The sequence below is a fragment of the Notolabrus celidotus genome, chromosome 18 (assembly GCF_009762535.1).
Source record: "Notolabrus celidotus isolate fNotCel1 chromosome 18, fNotCel1.pri, whole genome shotgun sequence".
Taxonomy (NCBI): Eukaryota; Metazoa; Chordata; class Actinopteri; order Labriformes; family Labridae; genus Notolabrus; species Notolabrus celidotus.
In genome coordinates, this window is record NC_048289.1 from 16,448,394 (window position 1) to 16,471,233 (window position 22,840).

The following is a 22,840-nucleotide window of genomic DNA, read 5'->3' on the forward strand; positions in this document are numbered from 1 at the left end:
TGGTAGGCATGCAGAGTTGATTATACAATAATTACCAAATATTAGGATAATCAAAGATTTTCTAATATTTGATTGTCTTCTTTTACCCTGTCCTATCTTTCTTTCTTGATGTTACATTTTAATGTGGTTTACAGTTGAACCTTCCTGATATGTTCGTTTCTTAGGGACAGCAATAATGTTCATCTGTCAACTTGACCCGGGGCATATTTAATTATATAAAAGTGTCTGAACCCCAAAAAATCCCAATAAACATTTTAAAAATCTCATTATTAACTAACCATTCAAATCAATATTAAGTGCAATGGTGTTCTTTAATCCTCAAAGATCATGGTTCAGTGAGGATAACTCACTATTTTTTTATGAAAATTCATGTTAAAACTTTTGAAATGTACATTGAAAAGCCCTAAATATAAATAGAACAGTTTTACATGACATAGATTCTTGTTTATTTTATTTTAAATTTTGAACTTTTTTTTATTTTTACGTAGTGATGTTGATAAATGAACAAGCGACACCTCTTCTGTCACATGCAGCCCAAATTTCTATGCTGTATTTAGCTGGTTTGGAAGGCATATATTACCTAAGAAGGAAGGAACCTCTGAATACCACTAGCCTTTCATCCACTGTGACATTAGAAACGCGAAATAATACTTAAACAGTTCTTAATTTTATTTTTGAACTTTAAAATGGGTCAATTTGACCCGCAGCATAACAGGAGGGTTAATGCGTGTGCCTGCTTTTAGTTATTTTAATGCTGTCAATGTTATTGATTTGTTTTCTCTGTAAAGCACTTTGATGATAAAAAACTGATTCATGACTGATAAAAAAAAAACACAACACATGGTAAAATAGTTTTTATTTTTCATTTTATTCACATTAAACAGATGTTCAGCATCAATCAGACATGAAAGTGAATCAAAACTGACAAAATATATACAGCAATAAACATAAAGTTTTAATAAAGTAAACATTTTACATACTAAATGATAGATAGATGAACAATGTGAAGTTTGATCAAGACTAGAAGAAACTTGTCTCATTCACAAAAAGATGAGTTAAACATCATGACTAAGCTTGAACATTTGACATACAAAATGATAACTGGTACATTAATCAACTGGCCAGACATTTACTAGGCTAGAAAATTAGACCTAACAGTTACTGGTCTCTGAATTTCATCTTGGTCTAAGTATAATTTCTGTCAAACAATAATATACACCTTATTGAAGATGACAGAAACATTTAAAAGAGGCCAAAAGTGTCTCTCATATCTGAAGCTTCCAAAAATATTAGTCAAAGAAACAACAGGAGTGACTTATGGCAGCTTATAATTGGTCACAATGAAGTTCAAACTAAGCAGGTCAATGTGGGGAAAGGACATACAGTAAATGTTGGCACAATAGTATGAGAATCCACTTTTGTATACACAACTCTTGCATTCAATTTGATGTTTAGTCATTTGAAGGGGGTTGAACAAGCGTGTACTAGGTTTTGATCAGGGGTAATGTCTGTTTGTTGGTCCTGATTAATATAATGGTCTTCCATTGTCGTGCCTGTAGTAAGGGTTGGAATGGCCCTGATTGGGGTTTAGGTTGGTCTGGGCTCGACTCTGGGCGTAGGGGTTGTTCTGGGGTTTTGACTGAGCGTAGGGGTTGTTCTGGGGTCGGGACCGTGCGTACGGGTTTACGTCGTCAGGGTCATCATAGAGCCGCTACAACAAGATGAGAATACTTTTTAGGACTCAACTGCAAAACAAATGTCAACCAACCAATGTTGAACACACAGAGAGTTGTACTTACTGTGTTCCTCCCTGCAGGGCTGGGATTTTGCCGGCTGTTGCTCGGAAACATCTCCAGGTTGGTCCTGCGGTCCAAGCTGTTGGTTGTGGCCCGTGGGATTCTGGGTACCCCAGCGTTAGCATAACCATTGGCTGAACCATTCACTGAGATTTGCCGGCTGTTGGCTGTGGTAGTGGTGACCAATGGTGCCTTGGCAGGGAAACTGTTGAACTTTTCATCTTTGTTCTTCTTTGAGCTCTTCTTGGCAGGTCTAATGATATAGGACAAGACAAGAGTATTTAGTATTTTTAATGTTGTTTTTTAAAACACACATTTAACTTACTGATATGTGTGGAAGATCTTTCAGATCAGTACAGTTAACAGTAGAACAGATTCTTCAGTTGATTTGAATCAGACACTCATGGTTATGGAAAGTTCAATGACTCTGGAGTTAGTGTTTCCTCTGCTCCACTAATCTTGTAAAGAACGCTGCAGGATGCTTAGCTGTCAATCAATCATCCTTATGACATCAAATAACAAACTAACACTAAGCTTCCACACAAAAATGTATGCTTGAACAAATCAACACACAAATAAACCAGCATGATAAGAACTAACCGTTATGCCAGATAGCATCTTTGATAAAAATTTACATTTTTTTTAATTAGTCTGGCCCATGTCCTGTATGATACAATGGAGGAGGCGGGCTTTATGACCTATAATGCAGACAATCACCAGGGGGAGCTCTAAAAATTATAGTCTCATAAAGGATGACTGTTGCTTTGTCAATTCAATTTACAGTCAATGGTAAAAGGTTAACAAGTAGTAGGAGTAGAGAATCAAGAATATGACTAAGACAGAAAAGAAGACAGGATACCGGTGAATGATTAGATGAGAAACTTACCTTGTTGACATCACAGCAAGGCCAATGACTGAGATGAGCAGCAGTGCCCCAAACACAGAACCGACAACCACCAGTGCCAATTTCCATGCTAAGAAAACACAATGAGAAGAAATTCAAAACACAAGCCGTTGTTTGTAAAATGACTTGGATGCTACTGCTTTTAAAATAGAACCTATAGAAACACAAATCAGAAGACTTTGGGTATCCCACTGCGGAGAACATGTGGCCTACATAAATACAGTAAAAAAAAAAAAAAAAAACAGCTCGCGTGCAGCTTAGTAAGCAGCCAAGGAGCTTCATGTTCGACTTTGTGGACAAACCCAAAGTCTAAAACTGAATTGTATACTATATTTCACCTATGATTTTATTTTATTTTTTATTTCTCTCTTTCTTTCTTTCTTTCTTTCTTTCTTTCTTTTTTTCTTTCTTTCTTTCTGTCTTTCATTCATTCATTCTTTCATTCTTTCTTTCTTTCTTTTTTCTTTTTTCCTTTTTTCTTTCATTCTTTCTTTCTTTTTTCTTTCTTTCTTTCTTTCTTTCATTCTTTCATTCTTTCATTCTTTCATTCTTTTTTCTTTTCTCCTTTCTTTCTTTCTTTCCTCTTTTCTTTCTTTTACTCATTTTCCTTTCATTACTTATTTCTTTCATTCCTCCTTTCTTTCTTTCTTTCTTTCTTTCTTTCTTTCTGAGCATTACAAAGAATAATGTGTGTGTGTGTGTGTGTGTGTGTGTGTGTGTGTGTGTGTGTGTGTGTGTGTGTGTGAGTGCGTGTGTGTGTGTGTGTGTGTGTGTGTGCGCGCGTGCGTTTGTGTGTGTGTGGGGGGGGGGGGGGGTTTGTGTGTGTGTGTATGTGGCCGACTGGGCCACCTCCCGACAGACCCCCGGGCAACCCAGACAGCCTCCAGACCCAATGGGGAGGGAGCTTGCCCGAGTTGGCCAGGTCCCAATCTGTCCACAATCCACACTGTCGTTAATTAACTACAATTTTATTTTCAAATAGCAGGTATTTTCAGGAGTTACATACAAACATGATTTAGAGAGATAATGTTTGGAAGTAGGTTACATTTGTGTCATTTGAATCTTTTAGTTATTTGCAGTCTCTTACAGAGAAGCATAACTAACTTCAATAAATGTCTTTTTTTTGGGTCACATTTAAACACGTACTGTATACTCACATTCTTTGCAGTTGAAACCAGAATAACCATATGGGCAACTGAAAAACAACAACAGTTAAGTCTTTAATTAAATGCATAAAAAGTTCTCTATAAAACACAGATTTACACAGCTCTCAGCTTTTACTCCTTGCTGGGATTGGCAACTAATTTGTAAAATGTAATTGGATGATTGTCATATTTTGTAGTACTGTACTTACTCCTCACAGCTGGATGGCCCCGAGGGTTTTTTGCCACTGGAGCAAGCTGGGATGTGGAAAAAGTTCAAACAGTTAGTAACTACTTTCAAGAAAGGCTGATGTGTGTATATTTCTCTTTTTACACTTAATACACTCATACTCTCTCTCTCTCTTTCTTTCCATCGGATTCACTAAAAGGGCTTACCAATGCACATTGAGGTGCTGTGGCTCGTTTCAATGTAGTCTTCCTTGCAATTGCAGGAATAAGCTCCCTTCTCTGTTTTGCAGACAGTGGTTTTAACATCGCAGACACTTTTTTCACACAGGTTTCCCACTTTAAATGAAGGCAAATAAGAAGATCTTAGCATCCAACCCAAATAAAAACAGAGGTACATGATATGCAAACAACTTAAAAACTAGCAATATGACATAAGTCAAGCCTGAAATGTGAAAAAGTAATACCATTAGCAGTACAGAATATCACTCATTAGCTGAAAAATGTAGCAAAGTGTGGATTAACATGACAGGGGAGTTAGGAATACATGTGCAACCAGATTTTAACAACAGGGCTTTGGGAGTATTTTAGAGTTTAACTTAGTGAGCATTTTTTCAAACCAGATCAGGAGCTCAACTTGACATTCCCAGCTACATATTGGCCGCATCTCAAAGCTCTTAACTTCATTCACTCTTGTCGTTCACTCGTGTCCTTAACTTGGGCCTCAGCCCTCCCCAACAGAGATATAAGGAAATGAAACGAGAGAAGAGAGAAAAAGGATGTTTTATTTTAAGAGACATGAGACGTCTTTTCCTCCAGAGCATCACGTGAAGCAACATCAGTTTGTGATGACAGCTTTAACAGCTGTTTGTGTCTACCAGATGTTCACTGTAATAACTCTGATAAATATAAACAGGGACAGAGCTCTGTCTCTGTGTTTTACCTGTTTAACACACACCTGTAGATGAAGAGAATCTGCTCTCTGTTTATTCTGCATACTGAAGCATTACAGATCTATTCACTGGTAAAATGCCTCATTATTAAATTCTTTATTAAGTTAAGGGGAAATATAAATCATGCAACTCTTTTCAAACCCCGTGCTCATTAATGATCAGCCTCGTATGAAACTTTATTAACCTGACAGGAAATATAACAAGTGTTTTTACTAACAGAAAAACTTTACTGTCAGACTTTAATTCTCTTCATGAAGAAAACGAGAACAAACGGGGAAACTAACATGAGAAATAACTGACCATGTGTATATGAACTATCTATGATATTAGACTCTATTACTCTATTTCATTAGACAGTGAATCTGAAATAAACATTCAGATATAACATAATCCATCCTCTGTTATATTGAATTTATGATTTTGCTTTTATGTTCAGTATTTTGTCACATCATTCACTTTTTAATCTCAGCTCCTCACATACCGACTGTTAAGAAACCGACGTATGTTTATGATCTGTTTCAGGGAACCCTTAGTGACCGTTCTATGGTCAGTCTTTTCTCTATCACTAAACTCAGCTGATGTTAAGTTTCAGAGAAGTCCGAGCCACTGCAGTGTCCAATCAGTGAGTGATGTGTATGGGACGTGTCTGTCAGAGAAAAGACTGCCGCAAAGTCTACACTCATGTTTCCTTGCTCATCGCTCCTCCGATCAGTCTCCTCTATCCTCTCTCCTCCAAGCAGCATTAAGAGCTTTGAGACGCCACTTAATATATCGGGTCAATAACTACTTCCAGTTCGAGCGAGGAGAGAGGAAACGGAAGTTAAGAGTTTTGAGATGCAGCCATTGAGTGGCAGATGAGCTTTTTTATTATTATTAATGTCTTGGCGCAGTTAGTCAAATGCTCACTAAGTCAAACACAAAGTGCCTATAGTTCCGAAATCATTACAGCCTCTGCATTTCACAACTCTGACAGGGATCAACAAAAAATGAATATGACTATGTTAGTGAAAACCAGATGTTGAGGACTTTTTTTATAATGAATTATTGAATGAAGGAATCAAGTACTTGGAACGATTCCTTCCAATGCTGCAAAACAGTACAGTATAACTCAGTGTACAGAATGTATTTTTAAAAAGTGTTTGTATTGCATCTACCTCTAATAGACAAATCTCACCATCAATCATCACAAAAATTGGACTTAAGCACTAAGCACTGGTAATAAACTTACCTGTAAAGTTTCCCCCTGCAAGTGGAGAATCTTTATTATTTTCAATGTAGTTTGTCAAAGTAGTTTGAATTTCTGTTGCTTCATAGTCAGTGTCTGTCTTGAATATGTTCTCTACATCTGCCAAGACCCTAGCCTCTGCCCTGGACCAAAATCTGGACGGTTCTGGAATGGGCCTATATAGAAAAAATACAATTAATGATTATTATATTCTTCGATTATTCAGTGCAGTATGCCGCACATGTATTGTAGAAAGTATGGCTCTGAATAGAGAAACAGTCAGATGGTTGACACTTAGACTAATACCGGAGTTTCAGCACTGTAGATCCAACGTAGCCTTTGGTTTCAGTTAAAGCCTTTTTTAGCTGTTTTGGAGAGAAAAGAGCATTTTGTACAGTGTGACTTTTGACAATGATTATTATGCTGTCATAGTTATGGTGCTGGAGCTTAATGTATTCGTTACTGCATAAATCAAGTTTACTACCCCCTTGTAGGACAGGCGAGTAAGATGAACAGACACTAGTGTAGTGGTTGCTCTTAAAGGTACAGTGTGTAGCATTTAGCAGTGTTTATCAGTAATTAAATATGATATTCAAAATCATGTTTAAATTAGTATATGATCACCTGAATATAAAAATCGTGTAGTATTTGTTAACTTAGAATGAGCCTCTCATATCTGCATAGGAGCAGCCATCTTGCACTGCTGAGCCTCTACTGTAGCGCAGCACTGACAAACAATACGCCGTGCACGTTTTTTTGTTCAGTCAAACGCGCACCATTTGTAAAAGGAAGAAGAGGAAGAAGAAGAAGAAGAAGAGAGTAGGTGTTATGCAAAAATGACTTTATATTGGTAGAAGTTTTTGTTGGTAAAAACGTGACAAATCATTGGTCGTAATTATCATGCATCACTGGATCTTTTGTCCTTGAAGGCCACCGTCACTTCACAGATGGGAGGGTTGAACAATCTAGCAATAATAAATTCTACACACTGTACCTTTAAGAAATCACTAACACACATTCAGCTGATAAAAAAGAATAGTTAAATGATAACTTACCTCCTCGCTAATTTCTGATGAGGTTTTTAAAAAATCTTTTGATGTCGGGTCATTCATGGCTGGAGTGTACTTTTTTCCTGGCAGGGTCAGTTCTCCAGGGTAAACCTTTGCTGAAACAGAAAAACAGAAAATTAGTAAGTTCACTCTCACTACACTCTAACTGAAATGTTTGTTATATAAAGGGCTTTTTTTTTAACCCTCCTGTTATGTTCATTTCTCTGTAACAGCAATAATGTCCCTGGGTCAAATTGACCCAGGGAGTATTCAATTATCCAAAAGTGTCAGAACCCCAAAAAATCTCAATACACATTTTTTAAATCTAATTTTTAACTCCATTACTGACCATTTAAAGGTGACATGTTACGCTCTTTTTCATCAAAATATATTGTTCTAAGAGGTCCCGAAAACATGTCTTTAAAGTTTATTGCTCAAAAAAACACTTTGAAATCAGATTTTGGCATGCCTGAAAAACCCTCTTTTTCAGCCCTGCTCAGAACAGGCTGTTTTCTGTGTCTGTGCCTTTAAATGAGAAAGCGCTCTCTGACCCCGCCCCCTCCGGAAGTGGATGTGCCCTTGGCTGTCCAGCACGTTGATCCAATGTTTACATGTTGGCTGAATATACACGGCTGCTCACAGACCCATGTTACTTCAACCCTCTGAATTTGATCCAGAATCTGATCCTGACGGAGAGGCGCCTGCAGCAGGACCTTTCTGAACGATTGGTCACAGATTTAGTGTTTCTTGTTGTTTTATTTGTCAGTATGTCGACGTGTGTCTTGATACACAGCTACTAACATGTAGCTATGTGGCTATGCTAACTAGCGCTAGCACTTTTCCATGAAAAATTAGAATTATCCACTAGATCTTCAAATCTGCAGACGTGGGGATTAAAACCGACCTTTGTGTTTATTAAGACAGCCTACAACTAGCATGCCTCCCTCCTAAGCTCCTTGTTAGCACACATGTGTGCAGGTAATGAAAAACAGAGGAGGGGTTGAGTTGTATTTTATACAGTCTATGGGCTGAACAAGCTCCGAGCTCTGACTTCTGTTAGAGACCAGATGTCGTTATGAGGTATGAAAAACACTGAAAACTGAAGCGGCTCGTTTCAGCACACATTTACAGAAAGGTGGAGAAATCGGAACAGGGGCAGAATGGATTTTTTTCATTTTCGGGGGGGTTTGTAGACATGCCAGGGACACATATTCCAGGTAGAGAACCATTAAAAAGTTGATTTTGCATGATATGTCACCTTTAAAGTCAAGACTAGTCCATTGGTGTTCTTTAATTCTCACAGATCATGCTTCAATAATGAGGATAACTCACTAAAATTAATGTTAAAACTTGTTTTAATGTACTTCGGAAAGCCCTAAATATAAATACAATAGTTTTACACAAAATAGATTTTTGTTTATTTTATTTTAACTTTTGATTATTTATTTTTCTATGAAGTGATGTTGATAAATTAACACGACACCTCTTCTGTCACATGCTGCCCATATTTGTATGCTACATTTAGCTGGTTTGGAAGGCATATATTGCCTAAAATAGACTTTTAAAAGGGTCAATTTGACCCGCAACATAACGGGAGGGTTAAAGAAGCACAAGTAGCTTCTGCATTACCCCAAAGAAGCATAAAGACAAGCAATCTTTGACTAACCTTTTCATTGAGTTATAACCTTATACATGTTACATCCCTAAATACTTACCACTATCACATGTTTGCCTGTCTTCATTGTAGACATCACCAGCCAAACACAAGCAAACAAACGTTCCATTGAACCGAGGTGAGCAGGTACTACCATCACCGCATGACTCGGGCAGACAAGGATCTTTAAGAAAAGAGACAAAAATTAAAAAGTGAAATTATTTGGGGGTGCATTATAGAAAAAAATATATTATTACTTATTATATATTATGTGATTAATTCCTACAAATTCTTATACAAATTTTGATTAACGTTAAACAGATAATTTGGTGTAGATAATCCGCCATCACCTGGTGTCGTTGGTCCAGGTGTTGGAGGTTTTACAGTTGGACCAGTACCACCTGGTGTCGTTGGTCCAGGTGTTGGAGGTTTTACAGTTGGACCAGTACCACCTGGTGTTGTTGGTCCAGGTGTTGTAGGTTTCGCAGTTGGACCAGTACCACCTGGTGTTGTTGGTCCAGGTGTTGGAGGTTTTACAGTTGGACCAGTACCACCTGGTGTCGTTGGTCCAGGTGTTGGAGGTTTTACAGTTGGACCAGTACCACCTGGTGTTGTTGGTCCAGGTGTTGTAGGTTTCGCAGTTGGACCAGTACCACCTGGTGTTGTTGGTCCAGGTGTTGGAGGTTTTACAGTTGGACCAGTACCACCTGGTGTCGTTGGTCCAGGTGTTGGAGGTTTTACAGTTGGACCAGTACCACCTGTTGTTATTGGTCCAGGTGTTGTAGGTTTCGCAGTTGGAACAGTAATACCTGTTGTTGTAGCGGAGGCTGTTGTGGTTGAAGCATCACAATGTAGCAGTTAAGGATAATCTTTCATTATTCTTTTACAACCACAGCTAAATTGAAAACCCTGACAAAAGAAATTCAATTCAGCATCACCTAAACAATGTTTCTAACAGAGTCCCTTTAATTTGGCAAGGTTATATATGAGACAATATGAGTAACAGAAAGAAGAGCTACTGATGTAACAGTTGTAATAAAAATAAAGAAGCTCCAGCCCTTTTTCAGTCTATTTATTCACAAATGCCATAATTCAGATTTGTACAGCTCTGTGGTACAACAACATTGATCATGGGCTCATAGGCTGGGCTCACATCTTTACCTGAATCTTAACCAGTGAAAAGTCAGGCTGTTCAGTTTGTTAAAGGCTGAGAATGATGGTTATCTTATGTTAAACTTCCAACACTTTTACTAACCAACATTAACCAATATTGTTGCCTTCTTCAATGATAAGTGTGAAATGGAAGAGTTAGGAGCCTGAGTCAACTAATAGCATTTTCTTTTCTGCTGGCAGCATCCATGACCTGGATTTCAGTAAGCTTCTTACTGGCTCGTACTGTTGCTATGTCACAAAGTTGTGTCGCGGCACTTTCAACTTAATGACCACCTTGGTAGTGACCGGAAAGCTTGCTTTGAAGTGCTGTGTATGCTTAAGGACATTTTACAAAGAAAACATAAAAATGTTGGAAATGGAAATAAATCGTGTCCTGGCATTAGCTGCAGCTCTAGACCTGGACATTTTACCCTAAAAGAGTACAAGTCTGGTAAGTCCCATTGTTGTCAAAAAAGTCAATATCAAAGATCCGCCCCTTCTTGATTTTTGAATTGGTTGGTGAGGGAGAGGTGCATTTCAGTAAGGCTGTGTTGAACAAGTTGAACTATTGGGAATTGAGAGCACTCTAGGCAGTTGGGCCAAGGGTGTTGTCAGAGGGACACATTCAACCCTGACAAAAGAGACTGAGAAAGGCAAGGACCGGCTGAGAACAAACTGGCAAAAAATCAGCGCAATCCCTAGACATATACTACTGTGTACTTGATCAAAATGCAGACTGACAGTAGCTGTCAGGCTGTTTACACTCAACATGAGTCCCTTAGCGATCTAAGGGACTGGAACCAAGTGCCACACACTTGGTCCGCCTGTAACATCGGCACGATACCGAAGCTTTTTTTATCGTATAATATTTGTTTGGTGTGGAGGGGGGGTCACAAGGGGGTCCAAGTTCAGTTTTACAGGGGCACTGGCCCCTGTTGGCCCCTCCCAAGAACCACCACTGGATGCAGGGTGCTGAAAACACCCAACTCTATTTGTTTTGTACAGAAAATTAGAGCCATCATCATAAAAAATGCTGTCAGCAGAACCAAGTCAACACACACTGAACTTCTGGTCAAAACAGTATACGTGACATATTTATACTCTGTATTCAGCAGGTATTTAGACTATGCTTACTTACTCAGATGGGAAAGTAATAATTTAGTGTAACTTTAGTGCATGGCAAAAAGGGTCCACTGTACATCACACCTAAATGTGGAGCTAATTAATCTATGAATGGCATTGTTTATATTATTATATTAAAACAATTGAATCAAACATATAGTACAATACAATGAACATCTGTATTTGTAAGGTTACTATTATGTATCCGTGTTAGATACAAAATAAGAAAAAAGCTGTTTTTTTTAAGGATTCCCATAATGTTCCCATTCATACAAGTTAAAAAGAAAAAGAAAAATCTCTTATCTCTGCCGTAAATGTCACTTTAATCTCACTTCGGACTTTAACCATGTAAAGCATTAACCAGACCACAGGTGTTTAGGACAAGATTGCTTGATTCTTGAGTGCAAGAGACTTCTGTAGGAAGGTAGGTTTGCAAAAATGTCATGAGCTAATTCTGATTATCTGCACCAATATTGTGGTTAAATATTTACATTTGACTTTGTTAACCATGAGGTAAAAATGGTTGTTTGGGAAAAATCTTGAAGCCGTAACAAGTACCTGAGTTTTCTGGATGAACCAAAAATTTTTCTTAGGTTGTTAATGGAAGAGATACGCTGGTAATTACACTATGAAGTTTAAGTGATAACTGAATTTTTGATCATCAAGGCAATTTAATTAACTTACATCTAAGAACATTTAAAATCAAGAATTTCAAGTTACAGTAAAATCTCAGGTTACTTACCAACACAGGCCGAAACCAGCCAAAGGACTGTGAGGAGTTTGAAGCCTCGAGCCATTGGAATAAAAAATTTAAATTAGAATGTCAGCACAAGAAAAAAGGCCAGTAAGGGCTGTGAGTGAACCCTTTAGTGGGCTAAAACTTTTGCAGCCTCAGGTGTTCTCCACCAGTCCTTTTAGCCATTAGCCACTCCTCAGAGGGCGGTACGGTGCCAAAGTACATTTCCTGGCCCAGAAAAGAACTGGTTTCTAGTCCTCTATGACATGGATCTGTTTTAATCACTTTGTTTTTGTAAATGGGAAAGCGTGTCACTGATACACAAAAAACATAACCTCATACAGGTTTAACTAAGAGAACATCCAAAGAAAAGAACAACTATGCTTTTTGTTTGATGAAAAATCTTTGGGATTTGCATTGTTAAATCATATAAGTTGTTTTTTAATACATGATTGGGAACACTCTTAACATTATAATAAATATGTTGTTCCCCATAGGAAAAGAAATTTAGAGAGGAGATCTCAAAAGTGTTTCATTTATGTCTCCTAGACAACAATGAGATCTGTTTGAAAGCAAAATGAGACTTTAGCGTATGTCTCCTGTTTCTCATTCTTGCCTTCAGGAAAAAAGTTGCAGAAAGTCTCAGCTTAGTCTCCCTTTCAGTTCACAAGGAGATCTCGTCAAAACCTGAAATGATTCTCAGGTATTTCTCAAGTGTTGTGATTCCTTTTGAGCTCAGGTGGAGAAATCAAGGAGCTCTCTCAATCTAACCTAACTCCCTTTGTTTTTGTCAGACTCAGTTTTTGTGTCTCAAGTTGAGCTCAGATGGAGCAAAGAAAGAGCCTGAGCTCATCTTTTCATGAACATTTATAGTGCCCTGCAAAATTAAGATTTCAATGTAATTGTCCACAAACTTACAATTCTCATTAAAACATTTGAACCACTTGCAAGATCAGCTATTTAGATGTGAAATGATTTCTTCTTTGACTTAACACTATGGTCATTCCTTTACAGTCTGTTTGGAGCAAAACAACTTCACAAAGATTTAGTGGATTTGAGAGAAATTGCAAAAGATAGAGATTTCATACAAGGTATGACAGACCATTTATTTAAAATATGGGCCGCAAAAGGGCTGACCAGATTTAGCCAGATTATTACAATTAAAGAGGTGGATTCCTTTGGGCGCTGGTGGCCTAGCGGTCTAAGAGCCCCACATACAGAGGCTACAGTCCTCGTTGCAGGGGTAGCCGGTTCGATTCCCGGCCGGTCGACCATTTCCTGTATGTCTTCCCCCGCTCACTACTCCCCACATTTCCTGTCTCTCTTCAGCTGTCCTGTTAAATAAAGGCAAAAAGGCCAAAAATATATCTTTACAAAAAGAGAAGAAAATGAGCCATTAATGAGATCTCTTATTTAAGACTCATGTCATGGTCTCAACTATTTCTCCTAGTGAATTTTAGGAGACACTAAAGAGAAACGAATGAGAACAATTTGAAACTTGAATGAGGCTGAAGTGAGAATCTCAATTTTGTCTCCAGAGACTTAGAAGAGAAAGCCTTGAGCAGTAAAATTTTCCTCTGGGTCAATATGAAATTATGTTGACAAGTGAGAGTTACATTGAAGCTCCTAGTGAAGAGTTTTGGAATTGATTATAAAAACAGACTGAAATGAATTCTGGTGCCTTTTATGTCCTAGAAACGCAAATGAGACATTCAGCAACAAGACCGGCTATTTCTCTACTGAACATCTTAAAGCCTGTAACCGCTGCTTGTTTTCAGATGGCATGATTTACAGAACACTAAAAACATGTTTTGTTTTTTAACATTTTACCCTGCAAAAAAGCGGTATAGCAAAACACTTGTGTACTGGACAAGATCAGCAAAAAGACATTTAGGGGGAATTCCATGATTTCAGAACCTCGCCCTGATTTGGCATGTTTCGAATGTGACAACAACTTAAAAGGTTCAAACCTGTTCTGTTATCGCTCTCTGCAGGAGATAACTGCATTACGTTTGTTCAAAGCATGCTAACTAAAATGCTCTTTTCACACCACTGACTGGTACAAATTGTAACTCTTATTGTCGAACTACATCATATAAAATGATCCCTAATAATGAATACTGCGATGATAAACCTTTTAATAGAGAGAAGAACTCCTCTTGGCCAGGGGACCAGACTCCATTGATGATAAGATTTATTTCAATTCTTTATTCTTTATTCTTTATTCCGATCCCCATTAGCTTCCACAACGTGGTCGTTAGTCATCCTGGGGTCCACACATAACAATAAAAAACAGTAATTTACAATCACAATTCAAAACATCTTAAAAGATATAATAAAATATAGCTGAACATGAAATAAGCAATAGCAACCCTGAGAGAAATGATGGAAAAGATAAATAGAAAATAATACAAAGAATACAGAAACAGTCTGAAGATCACAACAGATAATAATTGAGTCTATCTCAAGCTTAAAACAAATCTTTTGATGTCTTTTTTATAAGAGTTTTTTATTAGCAATGGGAAGCATATTCCAGGCAGTAAATCCTCGATATAAAACAGATCGCATCAAGGAATTTGTCCTTGGGCTTGGTAAGGCCAGGAGCTCTGAACTTACTTGACGCGTAGTGTGCTTGTGGCACGAACCTATGGACACCAGCTTTTCTTGAAAGAAGATTGGGGTGTTTTTCCAGACTGCGTTATGCATGAAGTTCAAGATATTTGTTTTTAATTTCTGATCTGCAACTGATCTGCAATTTCAATTGCAGATCAGTTGCTGTTCTACTCTTGCCTCAGGCATTTTTTTGCTTCTAATAATAAAGCTAATAATACATTTTATTTTCATAGTGCACTTTACATTTCAACTACTGTATATCACAGTGTTACAAGACAGATCATGAAAGCACACTTCAAAAATAAGACTTTAAGAACAGAAAATAAGAGCAAGCTGTCAACAGCACTGGAGAAAACACTGTGTGTTAAACAGATACTGTGTTGGCTCCATACTCAGCATGGAAAACACAAGTCCCACAATAACATAAGGCATCGGGATATCTAAACAGATATTTTTCACTCAATAGTTCTTGAGATCATATTTCACATTGTGTTCAGTACTAAAATAGTTTTTTATCCCCACGTTTTTAATGTTGCTCATAGTTATGACTCAATTTTCCACCATCAGAGCAACAGTTTAATAAATAATGTAATTAATACAGTTATTATTAAGCAAATGTATTGACTAAATTTATCACAGATAATTATTGATGCCTCCAATCTCATATTATTAAAATTCAATTCTTGAAAACCATATGTGTTTAAGATAAAAATCTAAAAATGTTATGAATACATCCATTTATATGAGCAAAGGAAGGAGTCCGTCTACAATTAGTATATAAATAGTCATGCCCTTTATCTGCAATGTGCCCGGGTCAAATTACATAAGAGCAAACGTCATCTCAGTCAAGATCCTGTTCCTTGACAGAGTTGGAAATATTCCAGTTCTTTGAATAAAGCCAAGGGTTCAAATCAGAGGATAGCATTTACCAACAGAGGTTATTACCACAGAGCTATATCAAACTCAACATGTTTCCTGGTTGAACTTAAGCTTTACAGCTGTACATGTTTTAGCAGAATAAACTTATATCTACAAAAAGAACAACAAAAGAAGAAGATGCTACCACAGTAATTTTTAGATTAAAAGTTGAAGTAAATCTCAGCCTGAGATACTGATAAGAGCCATAAGGAACAGGAGGGTCAAAGATCACATTCCTTGCCAGTCATTTTATGAGTTTATTGCTGTTCAAGAAACACGACACAAATCTTGAGACAACTTATACAAACATGATTTCCTCCTTGAATTCAAACCTCCTAACTGCAGCCCTGGTGTAGCCATGTCATGGAAGATTAATTCCATTACTCACCCGAATCTAAAAATATTGCTTCAGAGCCTGATACAACCAATTTATGACAGCAGATGTTATAAGGAAGCTAGGTGTCCAATAAAACCAGGTGGGGCCAAAGAAAATGAGACCTTTGATTCAAGACGTCATGGTAGATAAAATTATATTGGTACAAACAGTTAAATAACAGAAAAAAATCAAAGCTGAAAAGAGCTGAACAAGAAAACATTTAGTACATTAAATGGTTTTAAAACTGTGTTTCAGCTTCAGTATGTCTGAAGTCTTGACCTACATGTTATATTGTTTTGGTGGTAACTCTCCATGCCATCACAAGTCATAAATGACTTTATCTCCATGTTGACTTTGATCCCGGTAACATGTCTGGACGCAATTCTCACATCTTCATTCTTGCGACATGTGAGCATCATCATGGGCGTCAGTGGAAAAAATTACGTCAGACCGATTTAAGTTCATGTAAAATGAGTTACTTGTCACAATGGGCGTTGGCCTTAAACTACCAGAATAACAAGATATTTTACAGAAAAACAAAAAAAAATTTTTTTTTCTGGTGTTCAAGACACTGAGTTTCACCCCGCTCTCTGTATGATAGAAGTACTTACAAAGACTTATCTCACTAACTGGCATTTTAAAAACATTTGTCGCTTAGTTAGTTAGGTTTGGGCTTGTGATGTGATATTTAAGTTTCTATTTCAAACCAAATATCAAACTGCTGAATCAATAGACATTATTTTAAAATCACATTTTGATTCTACAATGTAAACCTGAACAAGATTAAATGACTCAAAATGTTTCTGGTAACTGATTACATAAGAGTTTTTAAGTAGCGGAAATAAAATGTTTGAGTATAACTGAAATTATAAAATACGATTTCAGTTTACTCAATTGTTTTCTTTCTTTTTTTTTATTTTCAAGTTTCCTCAACTCAAATTTATGAGTTACATTTTTTATATTTTAAAGGTGACATATCGCGCTTTTTTCATCAATATATATTGGTCTAAGAGGTCCCCAAAACATGTCTTTAAAGTTTATGCTCAAAAAAACACTTTGAAATCAGATTTTGGCATGCCTGAAAGTCCTCTTCTTCAGTCCTCCTCAGAACACTCTGTTTTCTCTTTGACCACGCCCCCTCAGGAAGTGGATGTGCCTCGGCTCTCCAGCACGTTGATCTAATGTTTACATGTTGGCTGAATATACACGGCTGCTCATAGATCACGTTACTTCAACCCTCTGAATCTGATCCAGAATCTGATCCTGACGGAGAGGCGCCTGTAGCAGGACCTTTCTGAAGGATTGGTCACAGATTTAGTGTTTCTTGTTGTTTTATTTATCAGTATGTAGACGTGTGTCTTGGGACACAGCTATGAACATGTAGCTATGTGGCTATGCTAACTAGCGCTAGCACTTATCCATGATAAATAAAAATCATCCACTAGATCTTCAAATCTGCAGACGTGGGGAGTAAAACCGACCTCTGTGTTTATTAAGACAGCCTACAACTAGCATGCCTCCCTCCTAAGCTCCTTGTTAGCACACATTTGTGCAGGTAATGAAAAACGGAGGGGGGATTCAGTATTATTTTATACAGTCTATGGGCTGAACAATCAGAGTAACCCTCTGAAAGTAACACTTTGAAACTGAATGTCAACAAACACAAACCCAAACCTGCTCTGTAGGTGTTTCTATTAAAGATAAACACTCCACTCAGTGGATGGTCTGTAGCCAGACTACTGAGATAAGGTGCTGCTGATGGTGGGAGCATGGTTCACCAATATGTTGTGCAGGACTGTGTTGGGAAAATTGTACTCATCACTCTTCACACTGTATCAGTGTAAATGGAAGCCGAGTTGACAGGTACATCATAGACCCAAACTGATCAGGGTACTGCTGGCAGAGGAAATTGTATATGCAAAAAAAATTATAAGCCTACACTAACAAAGGCATTAATGTTTGGGTCTGAATTTCTCAAAATTAGCTACATTGTTTGATAATATATGTTTTGTCTGCAGCAGTTAATAGCCTAGCTTCCATGCTATCTCTCTGCGCAGTTTCTCAGTTGGAGGCCGAGCTGACATTCATCTCTGTGGGTAAATACTGTACACTAATATCGGACAAGAACCTCATACAACCCCACCTCGTCCCTCTGAGACCACAATTCCCATACCACCCATGGCTTCACTGAACAAAAATAAAAGGTATTTTAGTCATACTCCAATTTTTGTGTCTATGGTGTTGAAATAATGACTTGATTAAGAGCAGGTTTTACAAATCATGTCCATCAGGTTAAAGATGTAAAGGTGTTACACAACAGTGTTACACTATAGAAACCAATATTTTTGACACATTTGATTAAGATGAGGGGCATAACTTTACACTGCTGAGTGTTTACCTGCTGCTGCTGCTGATCGTGCTTTTGCCATATACGCCCCCTCCCTCTGGAATTTTCTCCCTCAAGCCATCAGGTCTGCTGAATCTGTTGACACATTTAAGAAGTTACTCAAAACACATTTGTGGAAACAAGCCTTTATTTAAGCTTGAATCTGAGTTCTTTGGTTGTTTGTTTACTGCTTTGTTTGCCTGAGTATTTCTGCATATGTATTTTGATTCTGTCTTGCTTGTTTTTATTTTTTGTGCCTGTAAACCAAGTGTTTTAAAGTGCTATATAAATAGGAGGATAAGTTTGACTTACTCAACTTACCTAGTCAGCACCAAAATCATTAAGATAAATATTAACCCTACCAAATGTTAATGTTTAACTTGTGAAAGAGGTTCAGCTTATTATAAAACACTTCTTATTAAGATATTGAGTCTGACAAGCACTTTTCCCCTTGCAGTTTTTATGAACATGTTGCTATAAAGAGAGTCAACAGAGGTGCAACACAGCACAGTAATTGCCTGTTCTCTTGCTTGCAGTAAGTCCAAAGTCACTTACAGTTACGGCCACCCTTAACTCCACCCAATCTGCTGTTCCTGGCAATGAGGGCTGTAAATTAAAGTAAAGACATGGTGTACAGGGAGGGACACAACTGTGTTACATTTTTTTCAGATCAGTTACTTTAAAGTAACCATCATGACTTATTCACCCAAAGTTTTTGTGTATAAAAATAGATGCAGAAGGAAAGCAAAAACGAAGATGTATAGAAGTTCTTCAATCTTAACTAAAGTTAGGAATAGCTGAAAGAGTAGCAGATTCCTTGATAAAGTTTGTGTTATGAAAAAATGACCTTTTAATTGTCATCAAATTTTTTCAAATTATAATTTCAAATTATAAAATATACAACCAAGCGGACAAATAAAGTACTCAAGCGACATATTAATACCTCAAAATTGTACTTGCAATCAACAGCACTATTGAATAAATAAGTATTTACTCTTCACCTCTGAATTAATAAACATATATTTTGTACGCCACAGTTTTTGTTTTTATAAGTAAGCCTTTGATTTTCTTGCAATACATCTTTTCTCATGTTCCCTGGAGTGCTGTCATTGACCATTTCTTTACTTGCTACCTCAAGTATTTCAAATTCACCAATTGAGTGTCTTTGTAAGGTAAAAGAGCCTCCAGGTTAGCTTCAGCGTTCTCTGGCATTGACTCTGCTAATCTGGAAATTTGCTGATTTTAACCGGATTGTCTAATAAGTCAGTTCAGCCAAGATAAAATCTTCTGAAGACCATGTACAGTATGTTTCACATTATTTGTGCTTTGGGTGGCACAAAATATAGATGAGACGGTTTATCGTCATCTCAACTCTTCTTATATAATTAAGGTATCCCTGGTACGAGTAAAAATGCAAATAAGTTGAAATGGTCTTCTAAACAGATTCTCCCTTCAGTTTTACTCGTCACATTTTACTACCTCATGACTACACATCGTGACGCTAATGATGCTTCAGTTTTTCTATCTTTTGTCTGTAGCATTTTCAGTTTTCAGTTTTTCTACCTTGTGTTTGTAGCATTTTTAGTTGTTGTATCTTACATTTGTAGTATATTCAGTTGTTGTATTTTATGCTTGTAGCATGTTTCTGTTTTTATATTTCATGTGTGTAGCATGTTTCTGTTTTTGCATTTCATGTGTGTAGCATTTTTCTGTTTTTTGTATTTTATTTCTATATAGCAGTCACTGTTTTTCTTTGTCATGATTGTAGCAATTTTAGTTTTGTATTTCATGTATATTTTGTATGCTATGTTTGTTTTATGTGGACCCCAGGAAGAGTAGCTGCTGCATTAGTGGCAGCTAATGGGGATCTGAATAAAGAATAAAGAATAAAGAATGACATTCCTGCACTTTACATTCAAGGGAACATTTTGTATGCTTCAGTTGAATTGAATTGAATTTGAATTTGAAATGTATTTGCCACATATAACAAAGAGAAATTATCCTGATGTATCATTATTTGTTTTGCTATTTATCTATTGCTGTAGCTATGCTTTATTACCCTAAGTGACAATATTTTAAAAACTACTTTGGTTTGAGAACTTTCTTTTTGTATATCTGCACATTGCAAGTACTTTTTGGTTTGTGTAAATAAAAGATTGTGGTAATGAGCTGTGTCAATCTCATTACATTCATGTTTTGGTAGAGGCCTGGGTTCACATCTTATATAACACTTAACAAAAGTAATAAATAAGACAAAGCAAATGCTTCAAATTTAAAGTCAAGGCGTTTTTCCACAGCAGGAACTTTACCCCGGAACTAGGGACTCTACCCCTGAACTACGTGCGTTTCCAGGGTCTAAATTTAGTTCAGGGATAGATAATCTCTCCCCTGAAAAGCCCCTGCTTGGGGGGGTAGTACTATTCAAAGGTCCTGGGACTTTCGGTTGAACGTTACAGTGTTTGTGGAGTTTACACAGTTGTTGAAACACAGAGTGAGTTCCTGGGAATGCATACTAGTTTAGTTTTTTATTAAGATTTCAAAATATTATTTAATATATTTTTTTTTTCTCCATATGTCACTGGCCTGATTTGCACAATCTACCCAGGACTTCAGCCCGCGGTCGAAACGCAGACAACAATGGGGACACAGGAACTTTTTACTTCTGGGGAAAGTAGTTCTGGGGGCTAAAAGACCCCGGAACTCTTGGTTGAAATGCACCTTTACTTGACAGTGTGGTCATGTAGTTCAAAGGAGTGAATGTTGCCAGACTTTTCTATAGAAAAGACAAGGAGTTAATAACTAAAAACAAAGCAACCCCATACAAAACACTCTGCTGATGTTAAATTATCTATGACAGCCAGAAGCTAGCAAAACTATTCTTTGCACAACATGCATGACACTTCAACTATCAGGTGTTATAATGTCAGTGTAACAGCTCCATCTACTGGCAGCTGGACCCTGCATCTAAAGCATGGAAAAGGATTACATGACATAAAGTGTTAATTACATCCCCTCACAGTTAAAGCAGTTAAAGTAAGGTGCATCCACTGAAACAGTCAGTGTAGGCCAGTGGTTTCCATCGCTGTTTAGAACAAAGCTTAAACTGCATAAAAACAACAGTGTGTCAATATCAACACGCAATAAAGCCATTGATATTGTCAAAGTAAAGCAAGCAATAACATTAACTCAGTTACTGTAATTTACAGGGTGCAAACTATGCTTAGATGTAAAAAAAATCTAAAAACAAACTTAACACACAGAAACAGCCATAAAATGCAATGCAAATTTGCAGGTTACTATAGACACCTTAATCAAAGTCATATATACTATAACATAATCACTTGTGTCCTTTTTCTTTTTCTGATTTTCTGGTGATCTATAAAATTAAACACCAGGCAGCTCATTTGTATTAGCCAGATTTGAAGCAGGAGGGGACTTCACACAGTTCCAAGGATCTGTGAAAGACCTGGGTGACGATGAGGGGCTAGCTGTTCTACTGATAATTAACCTACTGTTACCTGAAGATGGAGTAAATGAAATGTATGGATGCATGTCAGCCTATGACATCTGTAGTGGCTGCCCAAAAATGTAGGAAATAAAGATAATACAAATTTGGAAATTAGTAAAAAAGTACTACGACTACTTTTTTAATATAACTTTTTTTAAATTCATCCTAGTTTTTCTTTCATGAGTGCTGTAATGAATGTATTATTGCATGCAACCTATGACTGATACCCAGCAGTTTATATGCTTAATTCTGACAAGTCATGCTCGACTTCAGTTGTCGATATCATCAATTTCATTGTTAAACCTGAGCAGACACCAGGTCATTTATGTTGTGCTGGTCACTTGAATGTAAATTTATATCGACAAATGTTGCATGGGCTTTTTTTAAAAAACACATCTTGAATATAAATAAATCTATATTTTACAATTTTGACGGGAGAAAACAAATCTTTGTTACCTTCAAGTTGGCTTCTTCTCTTTCCATTTCAGATTCCCTTCCCGCCTCAGCACCATACTCAGCACGCGACCTCATGCTGACCGCTGAATGCATGTTGTCTTGTACATGGAAACCTTCAAAATAAAAGTTGATTTGGCAGCAGAAACAGGAGATTTCAAAAAACAAATTGTCAGCGGTGTTTTGCTCTTTTAGCGTTTTCACTCAGAAGCATTAAACAAATAATGATATAAGTTAGTCAGAAATAGGTATGCAGTGTACAGCCTGTTGTTATTTATTTTGTAGTTTGTTACGCAATGCTTTTGAATTAATGTAATATTTTTTTCTCAAAGCAAATTAATGGTCTGCTTTGATGTGACTGACTGTCTACTAATAAATCCAGGTCCACGCAGTTGTATCGGAGTATGAGCTCATCGGCTAACTTCTTTATTATTTCTCTCCAGCACCGTGCATTCACGTCCTAGCGTCAAGCTACATACGTGTACACAACACTTCCGGTTTCCGTTGCAATGCATTTCAAAATAAAGGTTGTATGTATCACCAAACATTACATGCTTTGTGTTTTGATTCTTGAGCGAGCTACTGCTAACTTCATTGCACCTGAAAATAACATTTTGACTCAGGTGCCAGAGATAACATTGAGCTAAAAATAAGAAATCAAACTGCA

At 37.1% G+C, this 22,840-nt stretch overlaps 1 protein-coding gene across 9 annotated transcripts; it reads right to left on the reverse strand.

The window, feature by feature from the left end:
- Positions 1–841: 841 nt before the first annotated feature.
- muc13b (mucin 13b, cell surface associated) lies at positions 842–22,342 on the reverse strand. 9 transcript variants are annotated; one of them, XM_034707127.1, is made up of 14 exons: positions 22,177–22,342; positions 18,225–18,308; positions 9,727–9,736; positions 9,260–9,675; positions 8,971–9,093; positions 7,262–7,371; positions 6,513–6,571; positions 6,210–6,382; positions 4,239–4,367; positions 4,055–4,100; positions 3,858–3,895; positions 2,683–2,770; positions 1,800–2,049; positions 842–1,711 (listed from the first exon to the last, which is right to left on the reverse strand). In XM_034707127.1, the coding sequence occupies exons 2-14, from the start codon at positions 18,253–18,255 to the stop codon at positions 1,526–1,528; spliced, it is 1,659 nt and encodes a 552-aa protein (XP_034563018.1). In that variant the 5' UTR covers positions 18,256–18,308; positions 22,177–22,342; the 3' UTR covers positions 842–1,525. The 9 variants fall into 9 exon arrangements, with proteins under 9 accessions (XP_034563018.1, XP_034563020.1, XP_034563015.1 ...); XM_034707129.1 differs by having other exon boundaries at positions 9,260–9,565; positions 9,719–9,736; XM_034707124.1 differs by adding an exon at positions 18,768–18,818 and having other exon boundaries at positions 9,260–9,736.
- Between the last annotated feature and the right edge of the window lie 498 nt (positions 22,343–22,840).

Bases quoted from the DNA above. Each gene is read 5' to 3' on its own strand.
- muc13b (XM_034707122.1), bottom strand. From the start codon at position 11,980: ATGGCTCGAGGCTTCAAACTCCTCACAGTCCTTTGGCTGGTTTCGGCC. The intron at 4,368-6,209 runs GTAAGTTTATTA...CTTCATTTAAAG, and splicing joins TGCAGGGGGAAACTTTACAG to TGGGAAACCTGTGTGAAAAA. The intron at 3,896-4,054 runs GTAAGTACAGTA...GTTGTTTTTCAG, and splicing joins GGGCCATCCAGCTGTGAGGA to TTGCCCATATGGTTATTCTG.